At 55.8% G+C, this 15,641-nt stretch overlaps 6 protein-coding genes and 1 pseudogene across 7 annotated transcripts; 5 read left to right on the forward strand and 2 right to left on the reverse strand.

Annotated features, from left to right (window-relative positions):
* Positions 1-185: 185 nt before the first annotated feature.
* CDA1.4 (Chitin deacetylase-like protein, predicted to be GPI anchored) lies at positions 186-1,748 on the forward strand (the record flags this gene model as incomplete). Its single annotated transcript, XM_018884791.1, has 1 exon — positions 186-1,748. One exon carries the CDS (start codon positions 186-188, stop codon positions 1,746-1,748), a length of 1,563 nt encoding a protein of 520 aa, XP_018741415.1.
* Positions 1,749-1,981: 233 nt separating this feature from the next.
* Positions 1,982-3,203, forward strand: CDA1.5 (Chitin deacetylase-like protein; the record flags this gene model as incomplete). Its single annotated transcript, XM_018884792.1, has 2 exons — positions 1,982-1,986; positions 2,021-3,203. The coding sequence occupies 2 exons, from the start codon at positions 1,982-1,984 to the stop codon at positions 3,201-3,203; spliced, it is 1,188 nt and encodes a 395-aa protein (XP_018741416.1).
* Positions 3,204-3,935: 732 nt separating this feature from the next.
* Positions 3,936-5,244, forward strand: MSY001_2915 (annotated as a pseudogene). The gene is given in 3 exon segments: positions 3,936-4,087; positions 4,093-4,201; positions 4,228-5,244. Coding segments are annotated over 3 exon segments (1,278 nt in total).
* Positions 5,245-5,284: 40 nt separating this feature from the next.
* On the reverse strand, positions 5,285-6,592 carry MSY001_2916 (uncharacterized protein; the record flags this gene model as incomplete). Its single annotated transcript, XM_018884793.1, has 3 exons — positions 5,285-5,350; positions 5,468-5,517; positions 5,755-6,592. The coding sequence occupies 3 exons, from the start codon at positions 6,590-6,592 to the stop codon at positions 5,285-5,287; spliced, it is 954 nt and encodes a 317-aa protein (XP_018741417.1).
* A 2,608-nt stretch (positions 6,593-9,200) lies between these two features.
* Positions 9,201-10,721, forward strand: MSY001_2917 (uncharacterized protein; the record flags this gene model as incomplete). Its single annotated transcript, XM_018884794.1, has 6 exons — positions 9,201-9,279; positions 9,318-9,452; positions 9,478-9,647; positions 9,744-9,835; positions 9,897-10,515; positions 10,539-10,721. The coding sequence occupies 6 exons, from the start codon at positions 9,201-9,203 to the stop codon at positions 10,719-10,721; spliced, it is 1,278 nt and encodes a 425-aa protein (XP_018741418.1).
* A 340-nt stretch (positions 10,722-11,061) lies between these two features.
* On the reverse strand, positions 11,062-13,122 carry MSY001_2918 (uncharacterized protein; the record flags this gene model as incomplete). The annotated part of the gene is made up of 1 exon (XM_018884795.1): positions 11,062-13,122. One exon carries the CDS (start codon positions 13,120-13,122, stop codon positions 11,062-11,064), a length of 2,061 nt encoding a protein of 686 aa, XP_018741419.1.
* Positions 13,123-13,223: 101 nt separating this feature from the next.
* MSY001_2919 (uncharacterized protein) lies at positions 13,224-15,527 on the forward strand (the record flags this gene model as incomplete). Its single annotated transcript, XM_018884796.1, has 1 exon — positions 13,224-15,527. One exon carries the CDS (start codon positions 13,224-13,226, stop codon positions 15,525-15,527), a length of 2,304 nt encoding a protein of 767 aa, XP_018741420.1.
* Positions 15,528-15,641: the final 114 nt, after the last annotated feature.

Raw genomic sequence — 15,641 nt, forward strand, 5'->3', positions numbered from 1 at the left:
CGAAGCCTAGTAGAACTTCGACCCGCAGGCTATACAGGTCACAGGAGATCTTGTGCATCCTATTGGCCTAAAATATTGGTTTACCCCTGCATGAGGCTTCGTAAGCAATAATGATGAGAATGAGATACCTGCATCACACTCGTATAAGGCTGTGCTGCCATCGCAGTCGTTATTCTATTCCCACCATGAAACTCAGCAGTGCTCTTGCCAGTGGTGCGATACTCACTGTCTTTACTGCTTCGGCATCAGCGCACACTGCTCGTGAGAGTACTGCCTGGGAGAAGTTCAACGACCAAATCAGCCATCCCAGTCGTCGTCATGGCCGCCTTGCAAGCCGTGCCGCCCCATCCAATGCCGCCCAAATGGCAAAAGTTTCTAGCACTGCTCAGGCTTGCAAACCGTATGGTGTTCCAGCCAGTAGTGAACTGTCAAAAATGTACCCTAAGAGTGGTCAAATTGCTACTATTCTGAGCAACGATAAGGAGGCACAAGCTGTTTGGAGTGAGATCCAAAAATCTGGTATCATTCCCCAGAATGTGAAGGTTAAGAATGGCGTGGAAGACCATATGGGCATTTCTCAGAAAGCAAGTGACTCGTATGATAATTCCAAAGACCCTGATTGCTGGTGGACCGCTACACAATGCCATCAGCCCAAGGCACAAAATGTGCCAACGGATATCTACACATGCGATGAACCCAATACATGGGGCCTGACCTTTGACGATGGTCCTAACTGCTCTCACAATGCGTTCTACGACTATTTGCGGAACCACAAACTCAAGGCAACTCTTTTTTACATTGGCACAAACGTGATTGACCTGCCCCTACACGCCCAGCGAGGCCTTAGTGATGGACACGATGTATGTGTACACACTTGGTCGCATCACTATATGACAACACTTAGCGACGAACAGGTCTTTGCCGAGTTGTACTACACGATGCGAATCATTAAAGACGTTGTAGGTGTGACGACTCGTTGCTGGCGTCCTCCATTTGGTGACGTCGACGACCGTGTTCGCGCTATTGCCGCTGGACTTGGCCTTCGCACAATTATTTGGGCTGATGATACGGATGATTGGAACGTGCAGCCCGGCGGGTCGGAGCCTAGGTCGAAGATCGAGAGTAATTATCAGAAGATTATCAAGAAGGGCTACGACAGTGGCTCTACAATTGTCCTCACCCATGAAATCCGCGGTGACACGATGCAGTTATTCCAAGATATGTACCCTCAAATCAGAAAGGCATTTAAGAATGTTATACCTCTTACGGCTTGCCTGAATGTCACTACTCCTTACGCGGAAGATAACATTACGTATTCTGTATTTTCGGACTTTGTCAAGGGCAACATTAACGCCAAGGGTTTGCCGAGTGCGGACAACATGCCCATTAATCCTGGATCCAAATTGAACCTGCAAACACTGGATCAACAGACGCAGGGATCGTTCTCTCCTAAGGCAATGAGCAATACGAAGAACTCGTCGTCCGGTTCTTCTAGCTCCTCAACCGGCTCTTCGAGCTCCTCGGCAGGCTCTTCCAGTCAGTCGAGTGATTCCTCGAGCACCTCTGGGAATGGTCAGGCACAGTCAACCTCAGGTTCGTCTGGCAATAATGCTGCCCAGGTCTCCACAAACCCTTCTAGTGACAATCAGGACACTTCGAAGAGATCCCAGAATTCGGCCGTGTCCACCCAAATTAATATCTATGTTCTGACAGCTATTGCCGCTTTGTCTATTACCGTTCTTGTGTAGTGCTGCTGAACTTTCATTATAATCTAGAGAATCCTTTGTTCTGTTTCTTGCCGGACGGCGTCATACAGGTCAATATACTTGCTGGATAAGATTAGTAACCTCTATGACATGTCATGTGCCTGCCTATTGGTCAATGCATAGCCACAGACCGAGAAAAAGCCATCGGCGTAGAACGCTACCATCATGAGAGCAGGTGTAGCTATTTTGCTCCTTGCCCAACTTGCAGGGGTAGCATGGTGTCAGCAAGACTCTATATCCGTCGCGAGTCAAAGTGATTTTAACAATATACTGAATGTCAATATTCAGTGTGCTTCATATAAACTTCCTGAAGTGGACCAACTTCTAGAAAAAACCAGGTTCCCTCCTGTAGGGCAAATTGCCAGTATTCCGGATGACGATACAAATGCTCAAGATGCTTGGAACAATATTCTCAACTCAGGGATTATACCCTCAGATGTGGAAGTCAAGAAAGACAATGATGACAATCATGCCAGTGTAAACCAAGATGGGTATAATGCAACGGACCCAGATTGTTGGTACACGGCATCCCAATGTACAAAACCCAAACATCTAAATTTAACTTTGGACCTGACCGACTGCCCTACGCCCAGCACGCTTGGATTTACCATCGGCGATGCCCCTAATTGCTCGCACAATCTATTGTACAATTCCTTTGAAGCCAAAAAAATCAAAGCGACGCTTTTTTATGTTGGGTCCAATGTGATCAATTATCCGTACCAGGCCCAGCGTGGTATCACGGATGGACACGACATTTGTGTCCAGAGTTGGTCGAATCCTTACCTAACTACCTTGCCGAATGATCAAGTATTTGCAGAACTGTATTACACAGCTTTGGCTATTAAAGCCGTCTTAGGCGTTACACCAACTTGTTGGCGTCCACCTTTCGGTGATTTGGACGATCGTGTGCGCGCTATCGCCTATGGGCTTGGGTTGAGGACCATCATGTACGCAGAGGATGTCAGTTCTGGCTCTGGTGGCTACAGGAGGGTGACAGGTATGGCGTCAAGTTCGAGTCCGATTGTTCAATTCCATGAAACGTCGAATTCCACTATGACTGCCCTCAACGGCAGCCTTTCGGACTTACTGGACGCGTACAAGCTCGTCATGCCTATTACAGCTTGTATGAATATCACCCATCCTTACACGGAAAACATCGCGTACCCGAATTTTTTGCAGGCTCAGAAGCCTTTTAAGTACACTAACCTCCCTCTAAGCACCGATATATCTACAAATCCTTCCCCCAAATACGTGGTGTCCTCACTGAGTGAAATGGACTATGGTTTTGCGAACTCACTCAATGCGACTGGCACAAATGCCACATTCCCCGCCAAGACAGATGCTTCGGATAGCGCTGCTTCCCTAGCGCAGGTTCCTTCTCTTGGAACTCTTGCCGCTACAGTCATGATTCTAGCTGTTTCACAATCATGTTTATAAAGTTCTATCTCCCCAATTCCAATTTCATGACACCCTAACAAATTTACACAATAGCTGCCATGGTGGCGGCATGGACTCTTGCTTCCTTATTGCATAGTTTCTTTCGCGAAGGAGGCCTCTGAAAGTTTGGGTGCCGTACTGGACAATGAGTGATTCACGCTGTATGATAGAGGCTAGAGAATGGACAATAGCAGGCTACCATTCTGGTGAGATGCTGTCACTCAGTAGATTGTCTAGTCATTTAGACTTCATTGAATGCATATCCACAAGTCTTTCTACGGGGGATGTGGGCACGTTCAACCAAAAGCTTTTTAAAAGCGATTATCGGAAAGATGGCGAACACCTTGCACTTTAGATAGAATCTCAGTCGTGCAATCGTTGATGCATGAGTATTCTATTCAAGTAGATCACATTTTTTACCAATCGCTGCACTCCCACCGGCAATGACGTAGCCTTGTATATCTGCAGGTTAGTTTGAATTCACAGGATGTAACAAATTGACTGAACCCTTTATTAGTAACCTGTACCTTAAAATAGTCTCAGATGTGCATATATGGAAATTGATTAGCTAATACCAGGGCCTGTGGGGGAAGCGGTCATCGAAGTGGATACCCGTGTACCGCACGAGCGCACATTGCCAGACGGGTAAATGAACACGAATTAGGAAGACGTTGTAACGTCGTACCTCCATGAAGACTATTGTTCCTGACATACCGGGGACACTAGTCACCGATGAAATACAACTTAACTTCCTTAAAGATCATGTGCGAAACTTATGTCTTGCTCGCTCTACAAGGTTTGTGGGAGATCGCTGACCGAAGATTTCCTGGCGCCCAACCCATTTCATTCAACAAGCAGTCTCTAGACATAATGCTGAAGAAAGAGTAAGTTCTCTATTGATTAACACTAGCTTTTGGGTATGTGAAAAGTCTGATGGACAACGCGTTCTTCTTCTTGTTGTTGTCCCGCCAGTTACCAATATACAAGAAGTCTATCTGGTACGTGCTCTCATCTCTGACATCAGATCGACCGCAAGAACCAATACTACCAGGTAAACCACGTGTATTTCCCGCATTTTCTTCCTTCATCGCACAAGGCTAGGATGACAACGGGTCAATTGAACCACACTCTCCTTGATGGTGAGCTGGTGATCGACCAGATATCGGAGACACAGCGTAGGCTTAGACTCCTTCTGTTTGATGCACTTGTTGTTGATGGAGACAATGTGATGCAACGTCCTTTAAGTCGGCGTTACGGATGCCTTCAGTGCCAAATTCTTCCTGCGTATTTACAGTGTATGAAAGCCAACGCAGATGCTCGTATGAGGGCACCATTTGAAATTCATGTGAAACCCATGGATCTTGCTTACGGTCTAGCTGAAGTATTGCAAGTTAAGATGCCCAAGTTGCGTCATGGGTGTGATGGACTGATTTTCACGAGCTTGCACGCTCCTTATGAGATGGGAACGACAACGAACATTTTGAAATGGAAGCCCCCACAAGAAAATACCATTGATTTTAAGATTCAATTGAAATTCCCGCCCGACCTCAAAGCGGACCCCAGCGCTAATACACCCGACTGGAAAGCTAAGCCTATGTTTGAGCTGTTACAACACGTTCACGGTGACCAGCACGAGTTCTATGATTGGCTTGATATGGATGATGAAGAGTGGGACGACTGGAAGGAAAAGGGTGAGCAGCTCGATGATCGAATCGTCGAATGCGCGTGGCATCCTCCTTCGCCTGAGGATAAGCAAGTGGCGACTTGGCACATTACACGTATTCGAGATGACAAGACGACAGCGAATCATAAGACAACGGTAACGAGAGTCATGGAGAGTATTCGAGATGGCGTAATGGAAGAAGAACTAATTGAGCTGGTACCAGAAATTCGAACGGCGTGGAAGTCCGAGAAGCGGGAGCAGCAGCGTTCCCAAATGCAAAGGAGTCAGCGCCGATCATTCCCGCCAAATGTCAAGGGACTAGGTGGACCAGGCCCCCCTATGCGAAAGGGCGGCATGCCAAATCTCAAGCGGAGATAAACACCTCTCTCTTTTCACCACTTTGTAGATCTAGTAGCAATTACGACTTCATCCGTGCAGGCACCCAGCGGCGAATAGCCACTTCCTTGACGGCAAAGTGACCTTGCTTAAGTTTATCGACAAAACCGTGCGGTGTAGAAAGAAAAGCGGGGGAACAGTTTGCCAGTCGGGGAATCGAGACGTGCGCCAGAATGAGTGTCTAGGGTGAGTCTTACACACATACCTTTTGAACCTGGGTATTGACGCGGTTAATCATACTAAACCAGACCCAGTCTTTATGCCCCTCATTATAATGAGGCAAAAATGGGGACGAATTTTTGTCCGTTTCATCATTATATTCCGGTACAACAAGGACAGCAAACTCTGCATGGCTAAACACAGGGCCGCGCTTGTATAGAAGGAAATCCACGCAAAACTTGGTGCCGCTTTTCACCACCCATCCCAGACTTCGAAAGTGATGGTATACAACATAGTGCAAGAGGAACGGATTGTCCGGACGGGCCCACGCACATAGGGGGGGCGTGGAGGCATTCGGCGGGAGTTGCGTCGATAGACAGAGCTGGTACAATGCATCGACAGAAAGCATTGTTCCCTCCTTGTCATATACCTCCAGGCATCCCAACATGCCCGCCAAAAAAAAGGCCTCAATCATGGTGAGCTGAAAATGCTCGATGTTGTCCAGGGAATCAAACTCGTCATGTTCATATGGTGACTCAGGCACCGGTTTTGCCACTTCGTCAGAAAAGTATTTGAGACCTTTGATACGCGAGACACCCATTTGCACAGTCGGCATGTCCTCATCGCCGCGCCATAGTCCTCCTGCTTCGTGGCTCGACTCGTTCCACTCGCCACCGAGAGCGGTAACACCATCCGGGAGTTGAATGCCGGCTTTGACGGCTGCCCGCGCACGCTCAATTTTGAGGAGCTTGCGTTCCTCGCGTCGCTTTTGCGTCATTTGCTCCGCAGTCATCTCACCACGTTCACGCGCCTCGGCCTCTGCTCGCATGCGCGCGGCCCAGGTCGGCTCACTACGGCTTAGATTGCCCTTCCCGAAAAAACCCTGGGTCCAGAGCTTGGAAGCATCGCCCTCGTCGCTCATCCATACAGCATTCGTCGTTGCATCATACCAGCCCCGATAAATAGGGGGTGCATGCGACCGCTCCGCAAACCATTTCGTACCTTCGTTGAACCAGTCCCACCAGGTACGGCGCGAAGTTCCAATCGTGTTCCGTAGTCGATCGTGGGTCCCGACGGGCAAAGGATTAGCATACAGTTGCCTTTTAGCCTGCGTTGCCTTCTTGCCAGCGCCGCGCACTATGGGCACGGCTGGCTCTGACGGGGCGACCATGGGTCCAGCAAAAGAGACAAGATTCCGAAGCCTCCACTGCAAGAATGAAATGCACACAATTTGTACAGAAAACTAGGGACGTAAACTACATGTAGCTGGGGTGAGAGGGGAACAAGATAAAGATGCAAGCTGGGTTAGAAAAAAAAACAACCATCTCAAAACAGCGAGCCAGCACTGTCAACATCAACACGCTTAGTTATCATCACAGTCGTCGTCCGACTTTGACGTCGACTTATGGTGACTAGAGCTGCTGCTCTTGTGAGAGTGCGACGATGACGAGTGCTTCGACTTGCTGCTGGTGGCGCTGCTGGAGTGAGAGCTCTTGTTCTTTACTTTGGCATCACGACCGGGACCCGACGATGACGACGACGACGACTTAGAAGACCGCGACGATGACGAAGGCGAAGACGACGACGACTTAGAAGAAGACGACGATGGCGACGACGAGGACGATGACGACGGCGAGTTCAAGTCACTTGAATTGGAAGACGAGGAGTTGTTGGACTTGGTAGGAATGCACTGCTTCTGGAGACCGCATTCAACCTGATTCGAATCGGGGAACGGTCGCAGAAGGGGGGGCAGAAGGCTGTCATCGTCCTCATCACAAAGCTCCGCATCATCTTCCGAACCTGAACCTGAACCTGAGTTGGAGTTGGAGTTAGAGCCCGAGTTGGAGCCGGAACCCGAGTTAGAGCTCGAGTTGGAGCCCGAGTTAGAACTCGAGTTGGAGCTCGAGTTGGAGTTAGAGCCCGAGTTGGAGTTGGAGCCTGAGTTAGAACCCGAGTTAGAGCCCGAGTTGGAGTTGGAACCCGAGTTAGAGCCCGAGTTGGAGTTGGAACCCGAGTTAGAACCCGAGTTAGAGCCCGAGTTGGAGTTGGAACCCGAGTTAGAACCCGAGTTAGAGCCCGAGTTGGAGTTGGAGCCCGAGTTGGAGTTAGAGCTCGAGTTAGAACCCGACCTAGAACCCGAGTTTGAGTCCGAGTTAGAACCCGAGTTGGAGTTAGAGCTTGAGTTGGAGCCGGAACCCGAGTTTGAGCCCGAGTTAGAGCTCGAGTTTGAGCCCGAGTTTGAGCCCGAGTTAGAGCCTGAGTTAGAGCCTGAGTTAGAACCCGAGTTGGAGTTCGAGCTGGAGTTAGAGCCTGAGTTAGAGCCGGAACCCGAGTTGGAGTTAGAGCTCGAGTTGGATCCGGAACCCGAGTTGGAGTTCGAGTTGGAGTTAGAGCCAGAACCCGAGTTGGAGTTAGAGCCGGAACCCGAGTTGGAGTTAGAGCTCGAGTTGGATCCGGAACCCGAGTTAGAGTTCGAGTTGGAGTTAGAGCCCGAGTTGGAGCCGGAACCCGAGTTAGAACCCGAGTTGGAGCTCGAGTTGGAGCCAGAGCCCGAGTTGGAGTTGGAGCCCGAGTTAGAACCCGAGTTGGAGCTCGAGTTGGAGCCAGAGCCCGAACTCGAGTTCGAGTTAGAGCCCGAGTTGGAGCCAGAGCCCGAGTTCAAACCCGAGTTAGAACTCGGATTGGAGCCCGTCCTAGAGCCCGAGCCCGAGTTGGAGCTCGAGTTCGAACCCGACTTCGAGCTTGTCTCCGGAGTCGACGTTGCCTGAGGACTCATGGTCGTGATAGTCACACCTGAGCCCCTGTCTTTCGACGACTCCGGTGTCCTTGTAGACGAAGGCGAGTTCGATTTCATCTGAAGCGGGTCGACGATGGTGGCTCCCTTTGGCAGCGACGAGGCCATCGGCACTTCTGCCGTCTTGAGCTCATCACCTGCCACCGTCGACATGCCATCGTCTCCTCCCTCCAGCGTAATCGTCTGTGCTAGGGTAGCGAGTGACGTCCAATGCGTGGGCTTCGCCGACTTGGTCTCCGTCACCATATGAGTCTTCGTCGCAAAGCGCGTCACTGTTGTCTTCTTCTTCTTCGTCACCGTATCAGTCGTAGTACTAGGTGTAACCGACGAGTAGGGCATGAGGATGGTGCCCTCGTACGGCTCCCAAGTGGGCTCCGCACGGCGAGCACGGCGCATACCCTTGTGGTGGTTCCTCGCCCAATGCTGGTGCTCGTGCTCGTGCGATCCCACTTCCACAGGTGCGCGTTCAGCGAGACCAGCTGCCGGCGCGCGGTTTTGAAGAGGCGCGTGGACGCCCTGCTCGTTCATCACGGGCAGGGCCGCCACGCTTGATACCTGGCTCGTGATGAGTAGAGCCAGGCAAACCAGGTTCAACAGACCAGCTGTTGAGAAAGTCGAGCGCTTCTGAGTAGCCATGATATATAACAGTCAAGAAAGTTGATACCAAAGAAGCCAGTTCTCCGATGTACAAAGATGTGTGCAAGTTGGTTCACCAGGAACGCGTAGGGGATAGGAATAGGGGAGTCTAGGCTACCAGAGCCCTGGACAAGGATAGATGAAAGGGGTGGGGTGAGGAGCAGCTTGGTGCCAATGGGCAGTCTTTTATGCGCCCTCGCCTAGGTCGCCCAGGTAGGTTCCATACAACATCCACGCTGCCGTCGATAGGGACGCGGCCACGGCCTGCTGCAACCTGAGTTGACTGAGTTCTACGCCGCTGAGCCTACCTCCACATCGACAGATCGCTGCTCAACGAACCACGTGCACGATGGACGATCCAGAGCTGGAGGCCATTCGGCGCGCGCGCCTGGCGGAGCTGCGCGGTGCCCAGGGAGGCAGCATGCCTAGTAAGTGGGACAGCACACTTACAGGGAAGCCAGTGCAGGTATGCCATCTGTGTTGCAGGGCGGCAGCGGCCGCAGCAGTGCGACCGATGGCCAAGACGACAACATGGCGCAGCAGGAGGAGATGAAGCGCCAGCTTCTCTCTCAGATCCTTGAAAGTGATGCAAGGGAGAGGTGTACGTATCTTGTACCCACACACAGTATCGCGCATTGCACTAGTCAAGCCACAGAAGGCGGCGGCCATCTCGGACATTTTGTTGCAGATGGCGCGCTCTGGGCAGGTTCGGCAGCGTGTGTCGGAAGATCAGTTGATCATGCTACTCGACCAGGTTGACCAGGTAGGCGCGAATGAGTCGGCAAACAAGATCACGGTGCGTACGAACTACAGCCCTTGCTAATGAGGCAGGTTTCACGAAAAAAGACGTTGGATGACGACGACGACGACTGGGATCTATAGACGTTTCTAGGCTGTCTCGCGGTCGGACGAGCCCGACCTGCTCAGCTTCGCGCTCCCCCAACGGCCCCGGCAGTCCCTGCACCCTGAGCGGCCCAAGGCGAAGTAGCTCCTGAGGCATCATGTGATCCCACGTGGGCATCGCCCTTCGCGTACACCGGCCAAGACGCGCGGTCGCCTGGACGCTGCCCATGCCGCGACTGTATCTGCGCATGCCCAAGTCGTCCCTCACAGGGCTCATGAGCTCGTTTGCCGGGTTCATGGACATCAAGGTGGGCTGCCAGATTCTCTCATTGTTCTCGCTCTTCAATAAGATTGCGGGTGTGTATGGCATTATAGCCGTCTTCCAGGGCGGTTCCTTTGCGCAAGTCTCTCTTTACTTGTATTCCATTGCGACAATTCCCATCTTTATCTGGGGTCTTAAGGCCATTAGTGACGAAAAGCACGAGTCGGTGTTGCGATATGCCCATGTATACATGCTGGACCATATGGTGTCGACGGGGTGGACGATGATGTTCGCGTTGTGGTGGTACTATTACGCCCCTCACGACGGCCGGCGCGTGTCCAATTCAGACCACCAGGCCGGGCTGATGAGCTTGATTGAGTCGCTAGAGGCGCAGTACCGCTCGCCCGAAGAAATGGCCCTCTTGCGGCACAAGGACATTGATGTCAGCACCTCAGCCGGGGCGGCGGAGGCCGCGATGCGCGTGCAACAGGCGAATGAAACGTGGCGCTCCGAGCGCGGCTTCGCCGCTGGCGTGCTGGCGATGGGCTGGCTTATCAAGGTGCGCACGATGAGCTAACCCAGATTTACTTTGCCCTCGTATTGTATGCGTATGCGTTGCATCTGCGGCATGGCACGTACTGGTTGCTGCCGCTGTCGAAATCGCGCCGGGCCAATGCGGTGCATGCCTCTACATACCAGGTTGTGCCCCATGAGGGCGATGAGGCTGCACTGCCGGAGGACGAGCAGCCGGCAGCCGCTTCATAGCAACACTCATGTCCCCTATCTCTAGTCAGGCCAGACGAACCTCGCGTCCTGCCCTTGGCTCTAGGGTATGGCTGTTGGATGGAACCTTCGCGAGCAGTGCATACTCGGCAAGCTCGTCTAGACCTCCATCCGCTGACACGAAATCATTCGTACACAATTTCATTGCATGCTACTGGCTAGCATGTAGGACGCGTTTCAATGGGCGACGACGGTACAATCCCTCGCCACCTAAATCCATCGCGTCTTCTTCTTCTAGCCGCTCGCTTCAATCGCCCAGCCACCCAGCAGTCTGGACAATCAAATAGGAGGGCATCTGACACTGACTCGTCACATCTTGCCATCAGGATTCATCGGTCTGCGCAAACTGCATGAGAGCCTCTTTCAGGCTGGTCGCCGCATCGGGGGTCTTGACCTTGCACCGCAAGTGGCATGGCTTGGCATCCACAAAGCCCAAAAATGTGAGCACATTCTTGTCGCACATCACCTGGAGGCCTTGATACAGTACAAAGTTCAACACGACGTGCCCATTGACGGCATTGCGTGCAAGCACGCGGCTCTTATGGGTGCCTTTCGCTGTCTTGATACGCAAAATACTCACTCCCATGTCCTGCCAAGCACCCGCGTCTAGCCGCCAAATCTTGGCGCGCACCTCATGCGATGTGTCCTCGTCCTCCTCGCCCTGGCCACACGCCGTGAGCGTATTGCCTTCGCTCTGGTCTGTGGATGGAGCATCGGTGGCCGGAGCCTCCGTCGACGGCGCCTGAGCGGGAGCCACCGGGGCAGGCGCAGCGGGCTTGGACATGGGCGCCACAGGCCTAGCGGATGCACTAAACGAAAACACAGGGCGCTTCGTAGATTCTTCAGTCGTCGGTATAGATTCTTCAGTCTTCGACGTCTGAGAGAGCGACGGGGCATCCTTGGGCGCCGACAACGCGCCCGAGCCGAACGGTTTGGACGCCGGTGGGGCAGTAGCCTCGCTAGGCGGCGCGGCCCGTGCCCGGGCCGCAGGTATATCAAAGGAAAACACAGGTAGTTGGTCCCAAGGCACGTCAAGAGCCTTGGCCTGATCACCAGAGATCAAGGTTGGCTTATCGCGCCGCGCAGGCGCCGTGACGATGCACCACGACGGCGTGTCGATTTGCACGGGTGGCTCGGTAGACCGAGCAACGGGGACTGCTGGCGCTGGAGCTGGCGCTGCAGGTACAGGTGGCACAACGGGAAGGGGCACCGCCGCAGGCGCAGGCGCCGCCCCACTTGTATCGCTCGACGTCGCGCCCATCGACAGTGGCGATGGACGCTTGGGCTTATTCGCCATAAGACGCAGCGCGCCGCTTTCAACGCTGCTCTTGCCTTCGGGACTCGTCGCAGAAGGGCGCAGCGGCTCTGTGCCCGGCGTGCGAAGCGGGCGTCGTGGTGAAACAGGCAATGGCTCGGTACGCTCGACCATATCCAGGAGCGATGTCTTGGGCGGCTCGTCGCCCGCTGGCACCTCGGAGGCCGCACGCTGGCGGGCCGCTTCCAGCGCACGCGCGCGCGTCGAGCGAGTCGTTGGGCGCGGAGCAGTGGACTTGGACCGCGTCTGATACGGATTGACGACCTCCGGCAGGGCCGGTGCAGGCGGTTCAAGCGGCTTCATCGCGTCGAGTACCTCACGCATCGTCGATGCCGCACGTGTATGCCGCGCAGAGCGGCGCACCGGCACCTCGACAGCCTCCGGGGCCCTCTCAGCAGGCGCTGGCTCCTCGTTGTCCACGGGCCGCTTGCGGGCGGACGACACACTGGTGCTGGACGACAGTGCGCTCGTTGACGGCGACGCAAACGCGACCTGATCGAGCGCCTGCGTAGACGTTGTACTGGTTTTGAGGCGCTTTTCTGGCGTGCCTACTGGTTCCCGCGCCAGCATCGGGGGGCGCTGCTGTGCCAGCGCACTCATCGAGTGTGTCGATGCGATCGACGAGCGCAGTGGCGAGTAGGATTTGCGCGTACTCGTGCCAGGTCCCAAGTAGATCGGCGCATGCTTGCGACCAGGCGATACATTCGCTGCAAAGGGCGAGGTTGTCTTGAGCGCCGGGCTCGTGCGCTTCGTCGGCGTCTCGAACGAGCCCGGGTGGAAAGCAGGCGCCTGTGTAGTAGCCCACGATCTACGTGCATAGGGCGAAGGATGCGTGGGCGTCATGTTCACTGGCGCCGGCACTGGCGCCGGCGCGGCCGGGGGCGCCGCAGGCGGCGGGGGCGACGTGGGCGCCGGCGGCGCCTCGGCGCTGTGAGCATCGGTAAACGGCTGCTCGTCCATGGAGGTATCAGGGCTGGAGGAACTGGGTCGGAAAGGCGACATCCAGTTCAGCAGACCGCTCACCAACGACTGGGAGCGGCGCAGACCGCCCACATCACGATCGCCCATGGCGGTGACCCAGGCCGAGGGCCCGCGAAGCGCGACGTCTCTGAATCACGTGATACATTCTCGGTGCGGCCGGCGGCGCTGGCCGTCGCTGCGGAGACGACATGGCGGCGGACATGATGGCGCAGGACGACCCGCTGCAGGCGGTGGTCCTGTGCGATGTGTTTACGCAGCGGTTTGCGCCGCTCACGCTAGACCGCCCGCGGTGCCTGATGCCGGTGTGCAATGTGCCGCTCATTGAGTGGACGCTGGAGTCGCTCGCGGCGGCGGGCGTCCACGAGGTCTTTTTCCTCGCTACATGGCATGTGGGACAGATTCGTGCATACCTGGAGGAGCATCACCCGCTCCTATTTCGCGCGCCGGGTGCGCGTGTGCCGGCGGCGCCGGCGACGTCGCTGACGCGCATTTCGCTGATCGCGGTGCCAGAGGCGCGCTCTGTGGGCGACACGATGCGCGAGCTCGATGCGCACCAGGTGATCAAGTCCGACTTTGTGCTCATGCACGGCGACTCGCTGGGCACGATGGACATTGGCGCCGTTGTGCGCGCCCACAAGGAGCGCCGGCAGGCCGATCGGAATGCGATTATGACCATCTGCACGATGCCGGCGCCCCAGACCAGCGGCGCACGGCGCCCCGGCGATCTATCGGTGTTTGTGCTTGCACCAGCCACTTCGCAGCTCATGCACTATGCGGCGATACCGGCGGTGCCGCGTGTGCCGCTCCTTCCCCTGCCGCTCGAGCTCTTCGAGCAGGCCCGCACGGAGCTCGACGTGCGCAACGACCTCGTCGACTGCGGCGTCGACGTGTGCTCGATCGATGTGCCGCCTCTTTTCACGGAAAACTTCGACTACCAGTCGCTGCGCCGCGAGTTTGTGCAGGGCATATTGACGTCCGACTTGCTGGAGGCCAAGATCTTTGTGCACGTCGCTCCGCCGGCCAACGCTACGTCGACGTCCGCGGGCGAACCGTTCTCGGTCGTGTCGCGCGGCGTCCTGGGTATGCCGCCGCAGGGCGCAGGCTACATGCTGCGCGTCTCGGATCCCGCACGCTACGATGCGGCCTCGCGCGACGTGCTCGCAGGCTGGACGTATCCCAATACGCCGCGCCTCGGAATGCCCAACGGCGCCAGATACACCAGCGCACCTGGCCTGCGATTTACGGGCGAGCAGGTGGCGATGGCCAGCACGGCCGTGCTTGGCCGCCGCTCGCTCCTCGGCCTACAGGCGCGTCTTGATGAGGGGGCGCAGGTACACGAGTCGGTGCTGGGCGAGGGCGTGCACATTGGCGCCAACTCGACGATCCGCGGCTCGTACCTGTGGCGCAGCGTCGTTGTCGGCCGTGGATGCACCATTGAGCAGTGCCTCTTGGGCGAGGGCGTGCAGATCCTCGACCATGTGCACCTGCAGCGCGGCACGGTCGTGGGCGACGGGTGCGTGATTGGGCCGGACGTGCAGGTCCCCCCCTATTCGCGCGTCTCCATGCACGCGTTCCGCACGAGCGAAGACGACGACGAGGACGAGCCGAGTATGGACGAGGTCGATGCCGACGCTGCGCTGGGTCGTGCGTCGCGAGGCTATTTGTGGGCACCGCTGGGCGCTGCACATGCCGCGGATGACGACGACAGTGACGAGGAAGTCGACGAGCTGGAGCATGCGGCCAATGCGCGCCTGTTTGCGATGGGCGCGGACCGCAGCGTCGTGGTCTGGGACGATGCGGCGTCAGAACTCTCGTCCATTGACGCTGATAGCGACGCCGATGCGCTGAGCGACGAGAGCCTGGACGAGTCCGACGAGTCGTCGCCGGCATCGCCGTCCGGATACGGCAGCATGTCGCTGACCCTGTCTGGCGGACAAGAATCACAGACGTACGGCGAGAAGATCGAGTCGGAGGAGCGCCTGCGCGAATTCCAGCACGAGGCCCATGCCTCGCTGGAGCGCGCCTTCGACGAGAAGCATGCGCCGGAAAATGCGGCCATTGAGCTCAAGACACTGCGTATGGCGAGCAATGTGCCGCCTGGCGAGGTGCGCAAGGTGGTGATTGCGTTTGTGCTGCACCACTGCTCGGTCGATCAGCCGCGCGAGACAGCTGCGCTGCTGGACCACTGGGGGCCGCTGATCCGCGAAGTCGCGCACGACGACCAAATTGAAGCGCTCGCCATGATGCAGTCGTTCTGCGCGGTGCATGTGAGCCACACCAAGCTGTTTGTGCCCCTGCTCACCAAGGTGTACAACGACGAGATGGTCAGCGACGAGGCCATCCTCGCGTGGTGGCGCCACCCCAGCAGCCGCCAGCTCGTGCTGGCCAGCGAGGCGCCAGCGCAGGCCCAGCAGGTGGTGCTGGAGCTGCGCAAGCGCGCCGAGCCGGTCGTGCGTCATATCCTCGAGGACAGCGACGAGGACGAGGCATAGCTACGTCAGGCCATAGCGCTCAGCAACCATCCGCACAATGTCGGTCCACTCGAGCATGGCGCCCATGCCTGTGTGAGACGCACAACGTACCTAGATCGCCACACGCGAGCCGCT

Source organism: Malassezia sympodialis, genomic scaffold, assembly GCF_000349305.1.
Source record: "Malassezia sympodialis ATCC 42132 genomic scaffold, msy_sf_16, whole genome shotgun sequence".
Classification (NCBI taxonomy): domain Eukaryota; kingdom Fungi; phylum Basidiomycota; class Malasseziomycetes; order Malasseziales; family Malasseziaceae; genus Malassezia; species Malassezia sympodialis.